The 23,948-nt window shown below is 39.4% G+C and overlaps 2 protein-coding genes across 4 annotated transcripts in view; one reads left to right on the plus strand and one right to left on the minus strand.

The window, feature by feature from the left end:
- On the minus strand, positions 1 to 23,842 carry COMT (catechol-O-methyltransferase). 3 transcript variants are annotated; one of them, XM_080355620.1, is made up of 5 exons: positions 23,689 to 23,842; positions 6,691 to 6,976; positions 4,686 to 4,879; positions 3,055 to 3,186; positions 1 to 1,306 (listed from the first exon to the last, which is right to left on the minus strand). In XM_080355620.1, the coding sequence occupies exons 2-5, from the start codon at positions 6,974 to 6,976 to the stop codon at positions 1,127 to 1,129; spliced, it is 792 nt and encodes a 263-aa protein (XP_080211746.1). In that variant the 5' UTR covers positions 23,689 to 23,842; the 3' UTR covers positions 1 to 1,126. The 3 variants fall into 3 exon arrangements, with proteins under 3 accessions (XP_080211746.1, XP_080211745.1, XP_080211744.1); XM_080355619.1 differs by lacking the exon at positions 23,689 to 23,842 and adding an exon at positions 23,195 to 23,571; XM_080355618.1 differs by lacking the exon at positions 23,689 to 23,842 and adding an exon at positions 16,403 to 16,557.
- The window catches only part of TXNRD2 (thioredoxin reductase 2), a 40,538-nt gene continuing 34,017 nt past the window's right edge, over positions 17,428 to 23,948 (plus strand). Inside the window, exon 1 of the mRNA XM_080355617.1 lies at positions 17,428 to 17,434. The gene's annotated coding sequence lies outside the window, so the exon portion shown is untranslated. The remainder of the gene's footprint in view (positions 17,435 to 23,948) is intronic.

Below are 23,948 nucleotides of genomic sequence, written 5' to 3' on the forward strand. Positions count from 1 at the left end.
TATTGTTTTTTACTTTTTATTTATAAATACGACCATTGTCTCATTATATAATCACAGCAGGATATGCTAGGAAATGCCAGAGGATTTTTGCATTGGTCAGGTGAGTTAGAGACTTCAGATTTGGCTTTGTATCTTCTCAGTGAAAGCCCTCTCTATTCATACAGTGTTAATAACACTGAGGTTAACCAGGGTGTGCAGGCCCCCCTGGTAAAACCCATTCTTTCTGGTCCTTATTTCTATACAGCATCTTAAATTTACACAGCACTTCAGAGTAAGCAGCTTGCACTGTCCCTAAGAAGCACACACTATGTATACATGTTATAATGAGGGGATAGTAAATATGAGGTGATAAGCAGCATTTTCTCAAGATCTCTGATACAACGTAGTTTTGGTGTTCTTTCAGAAAGAGCCGCCTCCTTTTGTTAGCTGTTACTGTGTTTATTTTAGTCTTTTTACTACTTCAGTTTTCCCTGCCTCTGCATGGGCCTTATTTTCTCAGCGCTGCTGTGTCTTTCTTCTTTCCGCGCATGCCGCCTTCTCTAGCATAGAGATGATTAACGCAGTAACAATGCAAAATTGTATCTGATATCACAACAGGAGCCTTCACTGCATAAAGTGGCATGCTAGTAATTTAGCAAAATTGGGGCTCCTGAAATGGTCTTTTCTTGCAACACGCATGCTTTTTTCCACTCTTGATAATGATCAATCTGTTTAGCTTGAGGGCACAAGCCTTCAGAAGTTGCAGTGACTTTCTCCACCCCACCTTAAGCCCAAACTGTGGTTGTTCAGTTTTGAGCTCAAAGTAACAGACTGTGTTGTTCAATTATGTGCTGGGCAAGGCAAGGCAATGTGCAGCACCTTGGGTTTGCTGAATTATGTGAAACAATGGAGTAGACTTTTGAGCAGTTACTCTACTTACTTCCGATCTTGGTTTCCATCTGCTCTAAAATGATCTCCACTAGCACTTGCTTTAATTAATAGGCTCCACATTACAAAATTTAAAAAAAAAAATCAAAAAAAACCAAAAAACACACACAAAACCAAAACAAAATGTAAAGCATGGACAAGTTAACGTGCAGTTGCATTTACATCATTTGAAACAAAGACTGAGTATTAATGGCTCTCCTTATCCCAAAAACACAGCCTTTTCCATAGCATCCTTCACTTTCATATATTCCAGATGAGATGGGTAGTTAGTGCATTGGAAACGGGGGTTTTTGCGGATATAGTTAAGGAATTCTGGAGCTCCTGGGACGATGACATTGTCAGCCAGAAGAACTGAGCCCTTTCTCAGCAAGTTGCATTCCTAGAAAGAAGAGAAATTGCTTCATGGTGGATGTTAAGCAGACATTGGCTGGACTGTAGTGTGCTTTCATGTTAATCACATTATATGCAAGTGCCTGCATCCAAAACCTCCACTGTACTATGAGTTTGGAGAGAAGAAAAGACATGGGAGAAGCTTAGTAACTCTCTGATCCTTTGTGGTCATGTTTAATATGCTGATTTTTTTCTGTTAACACAATCAGTAGACCATTAGAGATGCTGATAATACGTTGAGTCAATTCAGGTTCTGAAACAGCAAATCAAGTGCAGTGGAGGTGTGCAGTCTGCTGCTCAGATTGTTTCCAACTATGTCTACATGATCAGTAAGACGGTTTTCTTTTTGACTCTCATGCCTAATGCTTGAATATTTTATTTTTTTTTAATAGAGCATTAAAATGTTCTAGTAGCTCTTAAGGTCATCTGAGAAACTGGCATGTACCAGCCTGCCTTGGCCAGTCTCAGTCAAACTCCAAAACCACCAAATGAATAAAAGATATTCTGCGCTTCTTTTCCTTTCATCTTGTACAACTTTCTGCCACTTTGTTCAGGAGCTGAGTATGAAGCAGGGTTTGTGCACAATGAAGATCACTGACAAATTTCCACAACGCATAATGAACTTGAAATATTCACTTCAAATGCAATGTTTATCCTCTGTAAGCCTACAAAACTAGTTTTTATTGGTATTTTTGTCTAGTAGAAGTTGCTTTATCTGAGCTTACCGGCTGTTAAAAAACAGTCTGTAGTTAATCAGGCTGGTGGTTATCCTGCGGCTACAGACAGCAATTATATCCAAAACATGGGGTGGTTTTGTCGCTCTCAGTACGTTAGAGAAGTCCTGCTGAAGAGTGTGCTGCGGAGGCTGTTTAGGTTACTGCTCTTGCCTCTGGTGACTGAACACCAGTCAGCACAGAAGAAGGAATTTTAGAGATGTGGCAAATATCCTCTGGTCTGTTGTGCAGTTTATAGAAGCCTGTAAGTGACAACATGCTGCATTTTCCGCTGGTCAGCAGGATTTCTGATGCTCTTTGTGTCAGGCGTTTTCAGAAGTGCATGAAAAGGAATGCTGTCTGGGCCACTTTCAATATATATATAATCTGAACATTTTATATTCATATTTCATTTTTGTTATTCATATCGCAATACATGCCAAAATTGCATCATAGAGGGTTTGTAACATCTGAGAAAATATGGGGATCTTTTCTTCATCTTTCTTCTCTTAATTTCATAAGGTTTTTCTAAGCAAAGCAACTTTGTGAAACAGTTGCATCAAGCTGACCACTAAGATGGAACTAAACTACCTGTTTGTCTTGGCTGTGTTGCGAAGGTTAAGTTCTGATAAGGATGCACTATATTTTCCCAGTGGAAAGAGCTTAGTCATCCTTACACAGCCAGTTTAAAAGAAAACATTCTCTGGGTACAACATAGCTGTAGGGAGGGAACATTTTCTTCAGCTACTTCTGTGTAAATCCAGTACTGGCTTTTCACAACCACAAACAAATTTCCTTTTCAAACAGCTGTCAGGACAGGAGAGGGCCGAAATTAAAAAACAGGGAAGGCCAGATGAGAAAATTATGTTTTAGTCCTCAAGCAAGGGTCAGGAAGTGGTTGGTGGCTATTTTGGCCTCCTTTCTTCATTTTACAGAGAGTGAGCTCCTTCATAAAGACCATAGGCCTCACAGACATCAAGGCATTTGCTACTTTACTTTTAAGATCAGAATTGTGCAAACTGACCTGAATCAAGATGGTGTCTGGTGTGTATCTGTCTTTCCAGTGATCCAGGAAGACAAAATCCAGAGTATCCACTTCATATTTTTTCTTCAGCTGAGGGATAATCTCCTCTGATGGGCCTTCTAGGATTTTTACCTGAAATGCAAGTCCACCTGATGAATTGTGAACCATTAAGAAAAAGCACATACCCCTAGCTCATTTTAAATTGTGGCCAGACTTCAGCAATCCTGTTTATAACTCAATATAGCTCAGCTGAATTATTTCATAGAGTTAAATCAAATGTATGTTTTTTCTTTTTGATAAAAGCAACTCAGCTATGTTCCAGAATATGGGTATGGGTGGTTTTGTTTGGTTGGTTTTTTTTTAAAGCAGAAAAAGTGACCTGTTGGATAATGTGGTTCTTTACTGGAAACATGCCAATCTCCTGTTGAAAACAGTACTTTTTATCTCAGTTGCATCTTTTAGTCCAAGGGAAGCAGAAAATACAGCGAACATTTTTTTGTGTAATATAAAGCTGGAGGATACACTGTGTAAAATCAATATGGCCAGCAGAGGGAGGAGACAGGACAGTGTCTATTACATCTTCCTCACAGGCTTATTGGCATAAGTACTGTTAAACTGAAAGAAACTGCTGCATATTGATTCATTAAGCAAGTGCTATATACTGTGAATGGAGGAAAAAAGGTAGAGGAAATCTGGTTTATGACTGATAGATGATCAGAAGATTACATCAAATGTAAAAAAATGCAATATTAGATATCACTAATACTTCAGGTTCTCTTCAAGAGAGCTGTACTGCTGTGAGAGATGAGGGACTGTAACTAGGCATGGAGCTGGTTAAGTTAATATGGACTGTGAGTACAAAAAAAATCTCTACAAAATGTCTATGACTAAACGTTGGATGGAAATTACAGAAAGGCTTGTGATTATCAGGAGGAATCTGTGGGGCAGTCTTGCAGTTCGGTAATGGCAGTAAATCTAACCAGATTTGCAATAGTTGTTAGTAATTTTATGAAAAAGACTGTGTGCACTGATGTCCTGTGACTGTAAGTGAAATAACTGACTCTGGAGCCTCCCTCCAGGCCTGTCTCATTCTTATACTCACTGTGGGTTTTGAAAATAGCTCTCAGCAAATGGCCTGTTTCCTGTACTAAGCACTGAATAGTGAAGAGACCAAACTGGAAGATGAAGTCTAAATGCTTTCAAAATGTTAAGGAGATACAGATGTGTATGATTGTTTCTGGTCTTGCCCCTCTGAGTCTTCACCCTGACTCACACTGCAAAGAACTTTGGAGAACAGCCCTGATTGTTTTGGTCACACACACTCATCTCGACAAGCCTCAAGCTCTGCCCTGACTCTGAGCTGGGTCTGCATCATACTTGGACCTCTGACTGATGCTAACAAATTTAGCTCACAAAAGAGCAGACTACCTTGGTCCTCTGCATGGATGCTGGTAACTTTTCCCTGCTATCAAGCCTGATGGTTAAACTCTACATGTTCCCAAGCACTTAGGATGTCATATTTGCTTGACAAGTAAAAAACAAATTTAAACCTATTATTGCTGTTTCTGCAGATCAAGTCCTACTCTCCATGTATCACTTCCTCATACCAACCAGAGACAAACTGTAGTTACCTTATCTTGTACTCCAGCAAACTCAATCATCTGTTTAGCTATAGCAGCAAATTTTGGGTTGAACTCCACAGTGAGAAGACGAGCTCCTGGCTTCAGCAGCTGAGCAATCCTAACTGCTGAGTAGCCACAGTATGTTCCCAGCTCCAGTGCAACTGATGGATTGACCTCTTCCACTGTTTTGTCTAGAATTATACCTGCATAAAATGGAAATAGGTTAACTTTTGACAAAAACAAACAGGTTCACATGCAGAAGAGCAAGTTAAACATCATTAAAACATTAAAAAATTAAGGGGTGATGTCAAATTCTGTACTGTTTCATTTGCAAATTGGCTTATCTGTGATCAAGCTGATCATGGATATTCTAAGTTTCAAGCTGCAAACTTTCAACTAAAAAAGTCTTACTCAGTTTCACAATATAAACATTTCTGAGTAAGACAGTCCCTGATTAACTAAAATGTTTATAGTGTTACAAGGGCAAAGGCAGCAGTTTTTCCAATAACTTATTGCAAAAACTGGCCATATTAATGAAATATGAGCATTCGAAACTCAGGAATTATATATTTGTTGCAAACATCACCTGCAATAGTTTGATACAAAAATTCTCATTCTAGCTACTTGTTTTTAAAGGGAAAAAGAAAAGTCTAGTTATAAAATTGCGAAATATTTGGATTCGCTAGATGAATCTGTGGGATGGAAAACATTAGTCACTTCTTAACAACAAAAAATGTTCCCAAAAAGAAGTGACAGTGCACTATATTCAGTCCTTCTGAAAAAAGGGATTTATTTGTGAGAAAACTGTGTCCTCTTACTTGTACAGCTAGAAATTAGATAATTAATCTGAAAAAGTATTTGAAGAGATTTTACTCTGAGCCACGGAATTTTTCAATGTACGTAAATATATATATATATATATATACACATATAAAATTACTTGATATTTTCCTGGGTGTCATGTGTTTACACATAGTGTGATAATGATGCTTGTATCGTAAGATCATGTGGTCACTTTCAAAATCTTAGGAACTAAAAATACATTAACTTCGGTGGCTCTTATCTGAGGAAAGGTCATCTTGTCAAAGTAAAACTAGAGTAATTTTTTAAGAATATAACCCCAAATGATCAAATTTTAGAGCTCTAAGAATTCCTACTGAGCCATGACCTACTGTTCTGTTGCCCTAAGCACCCCAGCCTGGTATGCAGAGGAACAAGTTTCACAAAATGTACCCATGAGAGAGAAGCATTTTTATTACAATGCTTACAGTTGTATTTCATTAGCTACGTTAATCCCAGACTAAGAAAATTTCCCCTGCAATTTCCCAGCAAGAGGTACTTTTGTGTCTAATTCACAGGGGAACATGTTAACATTTTGCTGTTACAGTTTTTTTAAAAGATTGTAACTTTCCTGCAGCTAAGAAAAAAATGTGTTGTTCACATATTTTCCTTTAAGACACAAGAAGACGACGATTTATTCACTAAGTAGCAACAGTGTCTGATAGCTGCTTTTGTGTATTATATGAGTAGGATTACTCCCTTCAACAGTACCTTATACTTTATGTTTGCATATACAAAATTCATACAGTTCAAAAGACTTTTTTTTTCAATTTACTATTTTTTCGTTAAGGATCCGAAGGTACATGGCATAATGAATTATGCCCTAAGGCCACTCTTTTATAGGAACTGAGGTATAATGAAATCCTAGATTTTTCCCGTAAGTTGTCACCCTCTGCTTACACACTTACAACATACACAACATACGAACCCAGATTTGGTCCTATGACTTCCTGGATTACTCATTGGATACCCCTCCTCAAAGCATTACTGTTTACGCAATTACGCTTGCATTACGCAAGCATGCATTACTGTTTACAGAACTACTCTGCTGACCCCAACGCTGTTGTGGTTTTTTTGCAGCAGTAGAAGGAAGTTACCATGTGAATATAATAAGATGTCCTATACTTCGCTAGTCTTGAAGGATCTGTCAGGTGCTGATCCCTGCTGCAATTACCTTTCTCATTGCCCACGTTCATGGCCCACTCTTTCTCGGAGCAGTACTTATCTATAGTGTCCACCACGCTACGGGGGTCTCCTCGGACTGCATTCTGCAGCACGAAATCTAAAATCCTCTGTTCTTTGCTCTGATTCATGATGAAATTGGTTATTTTTTCCCGGATCATTTCATGCCAGATAAGGGAAAGAGCAGCAGCGTTTTTCCCGATGAGCACCGTGAAGAGCAGCAAAACAAAAATCAGGACAAAGACAATGAACAAAAGGACTGAAGAGCTCTCCAGCATCTGGAAGGAAAGAGAAAAACAGCCCAGGGTTAAGGTGGCATGGGAGAGAGCTTTCTTTTTTGTAAATATTAAGCTGACTAACCCACAACTAACCATACTGAACAAGAACACACAGAGTTTAATTATGATACTGTCCAGAGTACCTGAAAATTACTCTGTGTCACTTCGTAATGGATGGTGCTCTGTGGCACACCCTTTAAAAGCAAATTTTACAGGCAGTCAACAAGTAGCTTTCTTTAATGCTCTGTTCCCTTCCCCCACACAGCTGCTCCATCCTGGCTCCAAGCGTGCCACTGCACAAGGAGCCTCTCAGCATCAAAGCTGTTCTAACCATTTTTCAAATGATTCAAATTCTTAAATCAGAGCCTGCACGTGATCCCACTCCTACTTTTTGAACACTGGGAAACTTCTAAGCCAGCACTGATATGAAAATATGGTACATCTCCCCCTTTAATTTTGAGCACAGTATCGACAGAAACTGGGCACTGTCAGGTAACGTTCTGTTTCAGAGCAGTCTGCAGGTGCCAAGTTACTACCTTGCACGCAGACCTCTTTGCAAGCACCTGCCTTCCTTGCATGCTCTGCAGAGAAGCTGTGCTTGATGGTTCAGTAGGACTCAACCTGCCTCCCTCTTTTCAGAGCCTGCAGCCAAGGTAGCCAGGTGGAATGCTTTACAGAAGAGAGTAGCTTTTTTCCTGCTTATGAAACCTTTGACATGAGTCATCAATCTGATGCATCTGAGAACAAAAGATATATTTCCTTTTATAAAGAAGGGATGTTTTCTCATTGATTATAAAAAACATAAAGCTGAATTCCTGAATCAGAGAAGACCCCAGGCTCATGAAATTGAAGAGATGTAACAAAAAGGCACATTGTACATCTCTCACAGGCCAGCTCAAATTACCTGATGGGATTGTGCCTGTTCTTCCCCCTGAAATTCATGTCATAGTTGCAGATGCCTATGTATATGCAGCATGGGCGGTGTTTCTGTTCATGAGTTTAAGGTATCTGAACACAGAGCTCAGCAGATGGGGATGCATGTCACCCTGTGCAGCTCAAGGAATAAATCCCATCAAAGCCACTCAAATAGATTTCAGATAAGCCAGTATACAGGGAGGTGTGTTTACTTCTATGCAGGAGTCACAGCATAAAAGATCTGATAAAGAAAGGGTTCTTAAAATTAAGGAATTGATTTAGCCTTTGAGATGATGCCAAACTAACAGTTGTGATTTGCCCACAGATTCTCTGCATGTGAAGCTCCTCTTGTACAGCCCAAAACACAACTAATTTCCGATGATGTAGCTCATAACACCCCTACTTTTCCACTCCTGCTTCCCACACATGGGGGCTGAGAGTTGCACACTGGGAGGAGAACACAGGTTGGAACATGCTCCGGTTAGTATTGGGATGAATGAACGCCAAGTTAATTTGTTAAGTCTAATTAGGCATTTGAACACAGGTCTGAAGGATTCTGAACTGATTTCTTAGTTCAGCAGGCTGGCTTGAGTTGCACTGGTTTTTGAACAGTTATTTTTAAATAAAATAATACTAAATTCTTTCTAGTCTCTGATTCTTTCTATTAAGTCTCTTTCAGCTTGCTAAAAATGGTGAACAGCTTCCACCTGTAATCATTTTCCATGTACCTGGAGTTCAGCAAAACTATTACTCCAACAGGAGCTACAGCATCCACAAAAACTTTGCCTAAGTTGCCCAAGACCAGAGGTATAGGGGCTATATGATTAGCCAAATATTCCTCCAGATCTCGTCCTAGCTGTTCTTGCTTCCCTTTCTTTTTTGTTTCCCTCAAAACTGTCCCAGGAAAATCCTAATTGTATAGGTGGTCAGACTTCCATTCTGTGGTGGGACTTGGCACATACATGGGAAAAATCTACCCCACTGCTTTAAATTTTGAATCATCATACAGAACACATTTTGAGTTCAGAAGATGACTCAGTTTCCATGGAGATATGCTCAACCTACAGTACAGCTGATTTTTGTTCACCCATCCACTTATCTTAGTTGCACAGCAAGTATGTTTTTTTGGAGCAGTTAAAAGTCTATTACTTTTGCTTTTAAGTAGTCACCAATGTTAATACTTAAGCTTTAATGCTTTCCTTGCAAAGTCTGACCTGACACATTTCCTTTCAGGGCTCTTGAGCATCATAGCACATGAAAACCTTGCTTCTTGGACTTTCTGAATTTTGTTTCCTAGCTAATAAGAACCTGCTTCATTACCTCAACAGGATCATGAAGGCCTGGATGCCAATTTTTCTTCTTCCCTTCTATGCACTAGTAGTTCTAGAGATCAGACCCAATTGTCCTGTACTTTTCAGATGGGACTTCTGCTTTTTCTAGTTCTTCTATATGAAGATGTTCCACGTTACCTGTCCACTGAGAACTTGGACTGGACTACGAAAATGTCATTAGCATAACAGAAAAATCTCTCTCTAGCTTCACTTGGCTTGTCTTCACTTGGCTTTCCAGGCTTAGTTGCTTGTATGGTCATAGTTGACAGATTTGGATTACTGACATAGTTGAGAGATAATTATTCTGCAATAAATGCATAGAGCCCAGAAACCATTTACTGATGCCAGCAGGTATCTAAGCTTCCTGCCTCTGGACAAGGGAAACCATGTGAGCCCTGCATACCAGTGACTCACTTGGCAGTCCAACGGTATTCAGGCCCCTCTAGAACTGAAGACTGTTGGCATTCAGAATTATTTCATACTGCCAGACATAATCCTCTGGTTACAACACATACTTTGGAATCCTCTGAGTACAACTTGCCACCAACTGTTGCTTTGACACTACAAGATTCTGCCAGCATGTTTGGGGCTGCCCTTCAAAGACCTGTTGGACAGCAAGTATGGATGATAGCTGCAGGAAGAACTAGGTGGCTTTCCTTCTTTATTGCTCAGTATGAATACGAGACCATTTTGTGAGATTTCTTAAAATGGAGAGATAGCATCTGAAGGCAAAAATACTGATCTGCATTTATCTTTGTGTCTCTTCAGACCTAGGATGGTGAGTTGCTGTTAGCACTGGCTTGTTTACACATTTTGTGGAACATATTTTTCAAGAAGACAAAAAAAAACCCCTATAAATTCAAGCTCAAAAGTGTGTGATTTGGGAATGATCTTAGATCTAAAACTTAAGCAAGGAAGCAATTCAGCTTGACCAATGGTCAAGTGCTCAGAGGGATCCATTTCTTCCAGTGAGATCTGTGCAGCTCTGAGTCCCACACAAATGTTGCCACACGTGCCTCCACAGATCCTTAGAGGTTGCTCACAGGTAGCAACACCTTATATAGTACATGCCACCTTTTTTCCATTCCTAGACAAGTTCACTCAGTTTTGCTTGTATCAAGGAAAGTTTTTCAACTATTGGGGGTTTTCTATTGTCATTATTGCTGTATAACACTCCAGCACCTTCATAAACTGGCAGTATGGGTTGTTCTTAGCAGAACTCCTTTAGGAGGCAATTATCCTGAAAAACACTTTCCAAAGAAGGTAACGTTTAAAAGGAGCAAAGCAGACATATCTTGTTTCTTTTCCTTTTTTTTTTTTTTTTTCCCAAACACAGTTTCTTTTTCAAAGTTTGTCTGTCTTTTAATTTCTGTCTTCTTAGATGTGAAAATAAATCTAGTGGTAGCAGTAGACTGCCAAGAGCAAGATGCATTGGTGATGGTCATGCACCCAGAAGGGGAAAAAAAATGTACCAAAATAGGTGGTTGCTTTCATATTCTTAGCTGGAAATCATTTGATATGAAAATTAAGTGCATAATTCAACCAATTTAAAAGTACCACTACCTAAGAGAGAGTCATATGATGACAGCTCTAGAAAATGCAACTGTAATTTTAGCTTTAATGTGGATTCATGAGATTCATTAAATATGTAATAAAACTGAACTTGCACACAGTCAAGTTTCTCATAACCACTTATTACAAGACAGTTGCTCTTATTATTTAATGCTTGTACTGAGGTTCCAAATACACAGCAACCTCTTCTGTGCATTAGAAACACCATGACAAAGTGAGCCTTCTCTTTAAAGGTAAAATTTGAGGTGGAAAATAGTAGACAAAATGAAAAAATGAGCAAGGGAATAAACAGAAAACTGGAGGGATAATATTGTGGCAAGGAATTAATAACATGTATCACTAAATTTGTTTTTGAGAGGACAGAGTTTAAAAGAAAACATATTAAAATTTCATGCCCAAGCCTGTCAAACTACTGACAAGTCTTTCAAAAGCACTGGGTTATTTTCTTATGCATCTCATCTTACTTATTTTGGCAGGTTTCATAAGACCGAATCATAACTTGATAATGTAGTTCAGCAGTTTTCCCCTGATGCAAACCATAATGAAACATTCAGCATTTAGATGGGAGTGCCTCTGTTTCAGCTTACAGAGATTTAAAAAGGTAATTTCAAAGAGAGAAGCAAACACCAACTGTTGGAATCTGCTGCCCCGAGTTATCTGCCCTTGAAGATAAAATATCCAAGTAATAGCAACAGCCAAGAGATTGGAACAGACTTGGGGATCTATTATTATGGCAATAGTTTTTAAGCTAGGGGATTCACTATCCCCTTACTATTATATGATCTCCAGTTTATCTAAAAACATTAAAATGCCCATGTGATGGAGCACAAAATGATACATCCTGTTCTTCTTGAATAGGCAACTCTAGCCATTTCACCAAAGGTTACACTAAGGATCTTTTAGTAATTCTATTTATCAGTCCTTCTGGTAAATTTTCCCAAGTATTGTTAAAAAATAATTGATCTCAGAATTCTCTGAAGAGAAAAAATAAGGACTAGAGCAATTAGTAACATCAATTTTTTAAGGTAACTCTGAGTAACCATATGAATTCCAACTGAGATTTTTTCTGTGTTTCATAAAAATTGTATGAAGTTTTCATAACACTGTTAGAGGAAGATGTATGGAGATTTGATCTAAACTACTGATTGCTACTGTTTCTCTCAGATTGCAAAACAACCTCCTTCTAAAAGCTTATATTTACTGAGAAGAAAAATGAACATGTTGAATATAAGTACCTTCAAATGTTCTGAGTTTTAATAAGGACATACGCCTTAGCAAGTTTCACACTTAGTGGATTTTAAAAGTATCAAATTTTATTATTTCACTATTGTGAAACTTAGTTCATTACATTACAAGTAATTAACAAGACCTTGTTTCCTACAGGTACAAAAACAAGAGATGACTTAAAATTATTTGGGGGGTTAAAAACTGTTGGACATTTTTCTAATCAAGGTGAATCCTTATGAGGCTAATTATAGAAACTCTCATTACATTTTTAGCTTGGATAAACTGATATTGCTTTGCTTTCTACTGAAAATGAAGTCCTAAACATAATCACAAAAAATCTCTACAAACACAGCATGTACAGTAGACCACTATTCTCCAGGACTGGAATGTGAGTGAACTTTGAGATTCTGAGTTAGGAGACTGAGGTTTGAGTCTTATTTGGGCAATATTTTTCTGATCTGATCTTGGGTGAACTGTCTTAATTACATCTTTGTTACCACAAGAGTAAGTTAAAGTCACTGCTACTTCTTTAACTTTCAAGATGCTGTAAAGTTGAATTAATCTTTGTCAGAAAAGTCCCTACTATGGATATGTGGATAACACCTGAGGGAAGGCAAAGTGATTTTATCTGCATTAACTCAAGAGGTCAGTTCTGAAAGACCAAGACAACAAATGCCTATGTGACATTATTATTCCTGAGTTTATGAACAACACGGAAAATGTGGAGACAAACAGTGCTTCTACTTTCCTTAAGTGATTTCAGCCTGCTGACAAATCAGACCTTTGAGGAAAGATGATATTACATCCAATCTTGCTATAATTTTTCATGCATTTAATCTAACTGCCAAGTACTGGTTGGTTGTTTGTTTATTATGGGTCTCCAAGCATCCAGACAGTACTTTAGCATTCTGAGCTAAAGGGTTTAGAATCTAATTTAGACTTTATTAGCTCACATAACCTGGTGAATGGGGAGTGCTTGGTAAATTTATACCATTCAACCTTTTTTACAAAAGAATCTCTCCATCAGTCTGATAGTATTGAGGATAATAGAAATGGCCTAGAGTGCCTGGGGACACCTGGGCCTAACTCACTGCAGTCACTGCTGCCAAAAGTCTGCAGAGAGAAGAATGTTATAATGCAAACAATTTTCTAGATGTTTTCTACAAAGGTCATACAAGTTAACAGATTAAACCCTCCCATACCTGCGTGAAAAAGGTAAGGGTACCTTCTATTTTTAGAAAAGGTTTAAAAATGTTTGAGTTCAAACTTTTTAAAAACTTCTGCTGAAATTATGCCCTTAAGTATCTCATGCACTACAGTGAATAGAGGATCTGAATACTAGTAAGGATATATTAGCTATTTGAAAAAGCATTGCAAAAACAATGCAGAAGAGTCAGCAAATTTCTACGCATACACTTAACAATGTCTGTTGCTCTGCACTAGGCCAGAGATCTGTGCTGCGCCACAGCTGGGACTGGAGTTCCCGACTCTTTGTCCTACACTGTCTTGAATGAGGCAGTCTCTGGGGTCTGGCATTTTGCTTTTCTTGATCTTTTTCCAGAGCAAGAAAGGCAGAGCATTTTGGTCAGAAAGTCTAAACTAACTCCTGCCAAACATGTTGTAACCTGTTGCTGTAGGCAACACAATTCAACAGCTTCATATTTTAGTACTTTAAAGGTCAAAACACCCTATCTTTTTACCTCCTATTTGTTCATTATTGTCTATGTATTTTCAAATAAGTGCAACACTGTGAAGAATAATCAGCATATTGCCAAATGTGAGTAGCTTGTATTTCAACGGAAACAGTCTTGGAGTTTGACATTCAGATTTTCCATTGACATCATAACAACAAGCTGAACAGACTTTTTCACTAAGTACTTCTTGCATGAAATCTAAATTTCCTTATTCCTAGTTTTTTTTCAAATTACTTACTACAATTTAGCTCCACTACCATGACTATAAAAATTCAGACTTTTATAAATGTAGAGTTCTGCTTTTTTTTTTTTTTTTATTCCCCTAGGCCTTTTCTTATTTCTTTTTCCCACTTCTCAGGTTGAAAGGAAGCAAATACAGGTTTCTTCTTACTAACTGAAAGGAAAAGAACAGAAAAGTGCCTATTGCCTACTAGGGACCCCCATCAACAAAGCTTCATAAGGATGTTTAAATCCATTCTCCCCAGAGAGACTTCAGTTAGGATAATTGCTACACAGTTAAAACTTTCTTCACAGTAGCCATTGTCTAAGCGGTATTCAGTGCTATCACCCAAAGGAAGAGGTTTATATAATGGCTATGTGCCCCATAAAAAAAGAGCAGGGCTTTAGGATAAACTGGCCACACAGAGAGGCCTCATCTCCATCCAACAAGCAGGCCAGTGTGGATTTGTAGCGTTCTGATCCAGACTGGCTTAGTAGAACAACAGCCAGAGTTTGAGGTGAGAGGATTCTTCAAGGATAAGACATGCACTTTGCTGGGCCTTGAGCAAAGACAGCTTTTCAGGAATAAGATACTTTCAGGTACCCCTAGGAAGCATTTGTTTCTGACAGTCCTTATTCCCACACCAGAACTCTAGATGCATTCGTACTGTTTGTGCCAGTGTTTGAGACGGCAGTTGGTGTAGTTCGGCTGAATTGTACAAATCCCACCTTGTCCCCTCAATGGATTGCTAAGAGTAGAAAGTGCTCTACCCTGTCAGCACAATAGGAGCTGGTCTGTAAAAAAATTTATCCTCTGAGACTTTCATGTTCCCCAGGGGGTAAAACAACCTCCCATTGAATGATCTTGCTCCAAATTGAGGTAGGGAGCAAGAGCTGGAAGAGGAAAGACAAAAATGGCTAGTTGTCCTCAGCATAATCACCTGTGACAGATCTATTTCACATTCTCTCTATATCTCTCAAAGATCAAGGGGTGAATCCTCAGTGTCCCAGATCCCTACTGTGTGCTCCTGCCCTGCTTCCAAGGCTACCAGCTAATCCTGTGTAAATTTGTCTCTCTGCCAGCACAGCTTTCTGCTCTCCACAAGCTGCTCTTCAGACCAGAGGGAGTGCACGACTGAAACTTGGTAGCGAGGACACCCACTGAGGGATCTGAAAGAGTAGGAAGGAAATCACTGCCAAAATGATGGTTTATTTCTATGGAAATGAACAGCTCTAACAGGCCAGGCAAGGTGGGATCCACCCCAGCACAGCAGGTAACCAAAGCACTGCGTGGGAAGAGGCAGCATGAAACAAAGCAGGGCAAGACACCTTGGTCTCAAATACTGAGCAAATGCCCTCCCCAGAAAAGTAGCTGGAGTGGGCACAGAGTGTCTCTATTTTAGCTAGAAATTGCTTTGTAAGAAATCTCTCCTGAGAGAGTTTTAAAAAACTGGTATGGACAGCCACACACATTAAGATCTGATTTCAACAACTGCTGCCAAAATGATGTTTTTTCAGAAAATTCCCAGTCAGTTCTAATTCCAGTGATCCTGAAGGAATGCTGAAAGACAACAGTGTGGGACTGGCAGAGACAAATCTGATACCAGCTGCACGCTGCTAAGGAATATTGCTAAACGTGAGTGACAAGTAAATTGTTTGCAGTATTAATGTAGTTAAACTCTTTTTTCACTGAAACAAACTAAAGCTGTAAATCAGGAAATTTTTCTTTTGCATTTAAATACTGCAGTGCTGTGCAAATCCATGAGATTCTGAATCGGAGTGCTTTCTTAGAGGAGTCCATGGCTGAGTAAGCAGAAAAAAAGTAAGCTTAAGTGCAGAGATTAAGTAAAGGTTGTTTATGGAGATCACCGATATGACATGTGGTTGACAGTTTGGTAAATACAAGTTTGTTTTTAAAGAACAGATGGTAAAGAATTACCATAAAGGGCATCAGAAAGATACTTTATAAGCAGCAACAGGGCTAGAAAGCAAAAGTACTAGCTTTTTGTCTGTTCTTCACGGACATTTTGCTGTAGCAGAACTCCCTCTTGAGAATGAAAACCACCATAAACTATAGCTGCAACAACACATTTATAAAAGCAGCTATTCATTCAAATATGACTGAACTGAAGCTTGACTTGCATTCAGCTTTTTCTTGAATACAAATGAGTACCAAATTCCAGCATATTTATAGCCATAAATTACACTTTCAATTTAGTCAGGGCTATCTCATCTCACTTCTTTCAACTGTCAAGGTTTACAATACAGTACAAATGCATTACACACAAATATGTCCTACACTTTCTCCGTGAAAGCTGTTGCTGCCCACGGACTGGCTTCCTGACAATGAATACCAGTCAGAACATGGAAAACACGGCTTCTTTCATATTCACCCGTTTAAAATATTGACATTATCTAACATAACAAATCATGTCAACTCTGAGAAATAAGAAAATATACAGATGTACCTTTCTCAGTAAAGCAGAAGCTGTTCCCTCCGATCTTTTCCTGTGCTGCTCTGATGTGGATTTTAGAGAATAGAAGTCCAAGAGCCTGCAGTATTCAGTCACATTCGATCACACCACAGGAATAGCTTATCAGTTCTGTTACAGACTCTAAAAGGAGCGGTGTCTTTTTCCCCAACTCCTCCTTTCACAGATTTCTGCACTCCTTAAAGGTGCTCAGTGCTCTAATAACCTTAGAGAAAGCTGTTCATCAGTCCCTTAATGACAGTGTTCTTGTTACTTAGTTACAGCACAGTGAATGCTGACAAAGTCAGGTATGAGCCAAATCTGTGCTCAGTGTATACGCGCTGTGTTCAATCAAGCAACTGCAGGAATGAATTTGGCCCGAGGGATTTAGTTCTTTTTTCAGCTCAGACGTGGCATGCTAGAGCCAGCACAGAAGTTGTAAAAACAGGACCTAGGCATGCGAGTTTAATATAGAGTGCTGCTGGAGGGCGGAGAGGTACATATAGCAAATTGCTCAACAGCCACTACAGAAGGAGGTGCAATCAATACATTATAAATAGTACATTTTAATTTCTATAGCTTCTAGTTGGAAAAATATTCTGCTCCAAACAGGTCTAAGGTAAAAGAGGAGGCTTATTCTAATAAACCTTGTTCGCAGCTTGACTGTTTATCTTGTTTCCTTCCAGGTGGAAACAATATAATCAAGCTGCAATTAAACTGCACCATAAAAGAAAATAATAAGAAAAACCAAAAACCAAACACATTGTGGTAGTAGTCCTCTGCTGTATTCTCACTACAAAACTCAGACCTAGTCAGCAAGTGTTTGAAGTTGTAACCTAGAAACTTTTAAAATATTCAAAGAAAGGGTTTGTATCAAATGTGGCAGAAACAGGAGCTGAAGAACTGAAAACAGGCTTTGTCATATGAGGGGAGAGGTCCTTGAAAGAATTAGGGACAACCTGAGACCATGACAAGAGAAGAATAAATTTTTTAAGTGGATGAATTGAATACATAATTGGGGGAAAAGAGGTAGGTGAAGTTCAAAGTGGGTTTAGTAATTCTAAACAAAACTAAAACCCTGCAATATGGCATAGTACCCAATGTCAATACAGAATAACTTTGAAGTATCTCTTCCATGTATAACAGAGCTTTAGCTCAACAAATATTTTTTTATAATCCAGACATCAAGCTGAACAAAGAACTAAATAAGCAATACTGCACTCCAGCTTTACTTACAGTAATTTCCTGTCTGGTTGTGAATCTATGACAGGTTATGTAATGCCACCCACAGTTAATTTTAAACTGATAATTTATTTTACTGCTGGGCTGTGGAGAAAAAAGCTTAAAACAGTAAAACTTATTCTATGTGCTGATCTGATTCTGTAAGCATACAGCTATTCTTTGGAGACGTACTGGCAGTTAACTACAGCTAGTATCAGACCAGCTTTGGCTTAGTAAGGATAAATTAGTGCCTAGACTTACCACATTGAGCAGTGTCCCACGACAAAATTTCTAAAGAACTTCTACCTTTGGGCTGAATCATATTGTTCAGGCTAGAAGCATGGGCGAAGCAAACTACCTTCTGCCTGACCACAACTGTTTATTTGTATGATAAAGGCTATGCCTGCAAAGTAACCCTTTCTGTTGTCTAGATCACATAGGTAAAAATGGTGAATGGCAATATCTGCAAACTAGATAAAGCCAGAGGTTCAGTTAGTTAAACACCCAAACTGTGTGACAATGTCCATAAGTTGCTTCCAAAATAACAGAAAGTTAAAATCTTGTAATAAGTAATTATGGGATAACTTTTTTCTCCAATAGATGTTTCTTTGGAAGGCTGTCAGATGTTGGCTTATGCCTTTCTTTAATTTACTGTTTTGCCCAAGACAGGGTCTCTATAGCTGTATTTTTGTAAGTTTTTACTAACATAATAACAATGCCACAAACTCCAGAGTGCATAAATTTATACACTATTCACAGGATTTATTCTTGTCTAGATAGTAAAATTTACTCTGATATTAACACATCCAGGTTAGAGAACTGTGGAGAGCAATAAATGTATTGGTGTAATACAATTTTCTTGTGGGGACAAGATCTTAAAAGATGGATTTGGTATTGCAGAATGTCAGGATATCTGGCACATCTATGGGAAGACGTAAACCCAGGATGTCTCAGCTTGGGAGCAACATCACATGAGTGGCAGTAGGTCAGAATAACTGGCTAGTTCAGACTGACTCGCTCTGACAGTTGACAGAGTTAAGCTTAGATCTGTCTGCACAAACTAGAGCAGACTTGCTCACGTACAGAGCTCCCAGTCTCACATGGAGGCTGTAAGCTGCTGTCACATGATGCACCATGGCAGTGCTGTCCCCACTTGCTGTGCATAGCACGGCGCTAAAGCTTTCCTAGTAAATCCATGCCTGGCATAACAACAAATGGCATTCCCTTCTTCTAATAATCCTGGCCAAAGACTGGTTTTTAAAAGCCTAAACAAAGGGAGACAGAAGAGCTAGCACATTATCATAAACCCCACAGATCATGTGAAACACTGAGTGGAAGAAAATTCTTTTGAGCTTGCATTTTCAGAATAGCAGGAGGGATTTTCTTTTATGTGAATTTGCTGTTTTAAACAGTCCAACTAGTTTCTCTTGCTGAGAAACATGCAACAGAGGAACTTAGGAGAAAGGAAGCACCACTCATGTATGAATCAGGAAACTGTCTGGAGATATTTAAAATAGGAAACAGCCAAAAACCAAGATGGCCAGCAAAGCTGTACTCTTAAATTTAACAGATTATACAAGCAGATTATTTTCTGTTTACCATGCATCTTAAAAGCTTGTCATGTAGACTGAAAAAAACCTCCTGTTTTTAAAGACTTTATAACAGCTCATGAAAACTTTGAAGCTCAGTTCAGCCTACCACGTTGCTGTATTTTCTCCCCTCATTTTTTTTGCTAATATATGTTAAAGCATTTGAATGAAGTCAAGAACTTGTGTTACTTGAAGCTTCACCTGTTTCTGCTGTGTTTCCTCTCGCTATCAATTAGTTGTTTAGGACAAACTGTGAACAGACGATTCTATGTTAAGGAAGGAAGGAAGGAATAAAATGGCATAGATTAAATTCTGAACAAGTCCCAGTTTCAGAAAAACATCTGAAAATAATATTTTTTTTTTAAAGGGCAAAAAAGGGAGGAAATAGCAACAAAGCTGAAAAGTGAAACCATTTCTCTTGATTTATGAATCTATGCTCAAATTTTTCCAGCACAGGAAAGACTGTTAGCTGAAGGATGTAAAGGTTGTATTCTTTGTAACGAGTTGTCCTCTTGGGGCACTTAGCATATGTTAGAATGGTCGTTTTTTTCTTTTAAAATTATGTTTTTAAATAGGATTTAAATTATTAACTGATTTAGAGTAATTCTGTGATGTGTGTATTTTTCTTAGCATTTCTAATGTAGTTGGTTTAGATATATTGACAGACTTTACATTAAAAAGTATTAGCTAATGGGATATGATACTTATCCCTTTTTAGCAAAATGTTGTAAACTTTGTAGACTTTACAGGGAAATCTGATCACTACCTGGATCTCATAAACCAAAATTAGTAATTTTCTTCCCTTATCAGTTGATTTGTCAAAGCTCTTAAAAGCAGATATCAAAAATGCAGAAAAATACAACCGAGTTTGATTGTAAGTAAACAGCCACAGATTCCTTCATGACAAGGCAAAACAATGCCCATCAAAAAGTAATATTGGAAAATTCTTGCTACACAGATCAGATAAGAAGCCTCAAACAAAAGCTGTAAAAATTCATCTGTTTACCCAAGATCTGTGTCTTCAAACAAGGGCCCTCACTTGTCAGCATAACCCCCACATTAGAATACTATCCATACATTTAGCAATTTGAATCACGAGGTTTTACCTGGCTTTGAGAAAAAGTCTAAGGAGTTGTAACCACCCTTCCCCTGCTGCCATTTATTCTGTCCTTTTTGTAGCTCTTAGATATGGTTCTCTTGATTACCAATGGCTATGTCACTATTTCCACTTTTGTATTCACCATTTGACACACCTTTCTTCCATATGTTTGGGTTTTTTTCCCCTTCTCCTTCCTCCTTAATGCTAAGGACAACATGCTACACACCAGTAGAGGAACAAGAAGGAGAAAAAAAAATACAATCAATCACAAAAGTGATGGAAAGAAACCAAAAAGTCTTCCCTCACTGCAGAGACCTCTTAGTTCAAACCAGTGATCCACTACAGTTCACTGACACTCCTGTGAAGTGTTAATTAGGTCATGGCACAAAATGCAGCCTCTGATATAATCCATTTCCCACCCCACCCACTAAAAAAGAAACTACGTGCTGACTTCCAAAGATGGTATCTACCTGACATTGCTCTTCTTTCCCCACCCTGCCAAGCCACAGGGAACATAAGACATGAAGAAAAACATGCCAGAAAACCAAGAAAGATGAGAAGATGTGTTTGAAAAGTAAAAAATCCTAAAACATTACGTAGAAAAGGTATTTGGCCCTGGTTGTCTTCATGAGGAAGAATTCAAGTAAGCCATTGATGAATGTAACAAAAGGTATTTCGTAAGAAGTACACAATTCCAAGCTGCCCTTACAATAAATTCAAGAGAAAGTCTGTCTGTTAACAGAACAAACTCATGCCTTACAAACCCCCTATTTTTGTTGAACGGATTTATATACATTTCTGAAATGTATTCCAGTGGTGTTTCCTTTGCCCTTTTCACATTGTTTACAGTGCATTGAATAAACATTTCCTCCTGGAAATAAATCAAACCACACCTAATGTATCAAGTTAATTTATTATTTTAAATATGACTAGCTACAACTGACAAAGTTCTGTGGAAATATGATGTTAAGTCTGATAGCTATCTTGTAAGCAAGTTTTTTTAAATTCCAAGTTAAGCAAAAAAAATACATTTTCACTGCAGAAGCACAATGCTTCATGTGAATGCTTCCTGATACTAGAATGTATTTGCCACTAAAGGGCTTAACACTTTCTTTCTTACAAGAAACTAAAATATATTTATTTTATGTATTTTTTTAAATATGTGCATTACTAATTAATTAGTTACATCTTAATGCTAATCACAAAATAATTAAAATAAGATATTTACTGACATTTGGTTGTATCGGTCTCAATGACCAAGACTGTGAGAACAGGCAAGAACAAGCAGAGCAGTGTTACACAGACTTTGTACATTCTGCTGAAGATGGCAGTCCTGATGGGAAAGCCCTGACCTGTGGAACTGCACAGGCTTTACCTGTGAGACACAGCCAGAGGGCTGGTGACACCCAAGCTTCACACTGCCTGCCAGGGGCACAGCAGCAGCCAGGAACAGTTTGAGTTCCCAGATGACTTAAGAAGGATGCCAAGGGAAAGGAACTGACTCACTGTCAAGCTTGGAAAGAGAGGGTGTGTGCTGAGGTGTTGAGAACACACAAACATGTGAAAGAAGCTACAATCTCACCATTGCTGCATGGGCTGTGGTTCACTTAGACTCCAAGCTCTAAAATAATGAAAGCAATCGGTAATGCCAGTGTATGATGTGGCTGTTACAACAGGCACTGGGTCAAGATCTTATCCTTAAAAGAGTTTAGAAGCATTACTTCAAATTTATCATAAATTCTTTCCTAAATTGCCACTGTGCTGTTTAAAGGTAATGTTTTATACCAACAGCTTTGCTATATTTAATGTGTTTCCATATTAGCAAAATGCCATAATGCTGCAGGGATTTTTCTTCATCTAAACTTGTTCTAGATTTTGGAAGACTGAACTATATGCATCTGAACTAAATGCTGTGTGGAGAGCATACAGTCAACACTGCTTGACTCAATTCAGGATAGTAGCTAAAATTAACAGCCAAACCAACCTGGCATGCATGTACCTGAAAAGCATAAAAGATTAGTATCTGAATATGCTTGAGGTTTCTTTAATTCAAAGGCCTTTTAGTATGTTCCAGTCACATCTTTTTACTGCTGCTGCAGTGGATAAGAGTGTTTCAAGTGATTTATTGATTAGTGCTGCAGGAGGAGGGGGGTTGCACCCCCCCCCCCCCTCTTTTTAAATAGCACTGATATTAGACAAATTGTCATCCATTTACTGAAGTGATAGTAATTCCTGTTTCATGTATTTTCAAACATTCATGTAGGGTAAAAAGTTTGGGCTAGGGTTACACTGGTGGTGATGTCAGTTCTACAAAACTTTATTTTGTGCATTTTAACTTCCTGCAATTTCTCCTCCACGGTGGATTGAAGGCTTCTGAAACAAAATGGTTGGATGCTGCCCCCTTGTGAGCCAGGCCCTTGCTCCAGAGGCACCTGAACCACGACTGCCTAAAACTGTTTTCTGTCATCAGCTTCCTCTCCCCAAGAAAAAGCAGCTGATTCTTTGTCCCAAACCCTGATTTGGCTACGGTGGTATTCACCAGATACGACTCACTACACACTGCAGCGGGCAGGGTCACTACTGCGCTTCAGTACAGGCCAACAGCCTGAACTTGTTCCCTGTGGTATTTTTTTGATCAATGCCAACTTTGAGGCCTTTTACCTTAGGCTGCCAGCATACATAACAAGCATTAACAACTCTCACAATTCCCATCCGAAGCAGGTCAGCAGCATGGCCCTCGTTTAATCGATAGCCGGCACGTGGCACAGGGAAGCTGCCAAAGGCTGTGAAGCATCACAGCTGCTCCAACAAGTGCAGATCTCTGCACCACCACAGTTAAATAACGTGTTAAAGACATCTGTGCTGGTCTAGTTCACTAACCTGTGCAGCCCAGGCCTGGCCCCGCCATTGCGGTTGAAGAAGCCTCTTCTCTTGGACCCGAGTCCCTCGTGCTTGCTCTCACCGTTGAATTTATCTTAGCCACAGGAACCCAAAACGGTATCATCACATGTTGCCCGTAATACCCCGTGGAAGGGAGAAGCTTTATCCAAACCGCCTTCTCTGAGGTTTTTAACTCTCAGTCTCCACGCTGCACCTGAGGAAGGGGCTGTGAATCCCACCTCTCACTGTATCTGTTACAAATGGATGTGTGGTTTCAGAGGGGAAAAAACAGGGCTGTGAACACCGGCAAAGGTTCTGGCCAGTCGTCGTGTTTCTCTTCTGTCCCAAAAGGTTTTCCCTGAACCCCTTGTGCAGCAGCGACTCGGGGGGAAGCCAGACAAGTAACGTGAAGGGGTTTTTTTTTCCCATCCCATGCGTCTGATTTTAACGCAAACGCGCTTCTCTAACGCCAGAGTCTGTCACCGCTTTCTTACCAGGCCTCCCGCGGCTCCGCAGCGGCTCCAGCAGCTGCAGCTGCGGCCGCTGGTCGAGCGCTCTGCGGGCGGGAAGCAGCTGGTCCCCTCAGCCTCGCGCTCAGGGCGGGCCTCGTGCCCGCACCCCCGAGGCGCTGGCGCGCGCCACGATCCTCACCGCCCTCACGGCGCTCCGCTGCCCTCACCGACCCGGCGTCGCCGCCCTCCACTCAGGCGCTGCACGGACACCTCGCAGGGGTCCTGGCTGGGCGCGGAGGCCC

Source organism: Nesoenas mayeri, assembly GCF_963082525.1.
Source record: "Nesoenas mayeri genome assembly, chromosome: 17".
Lineage (NCBI taxonomy): Eukaryota > Metazoa > Chordata > Aves > Columbiformes > Columbidae > Nesoenas > Nesoenas mayeri.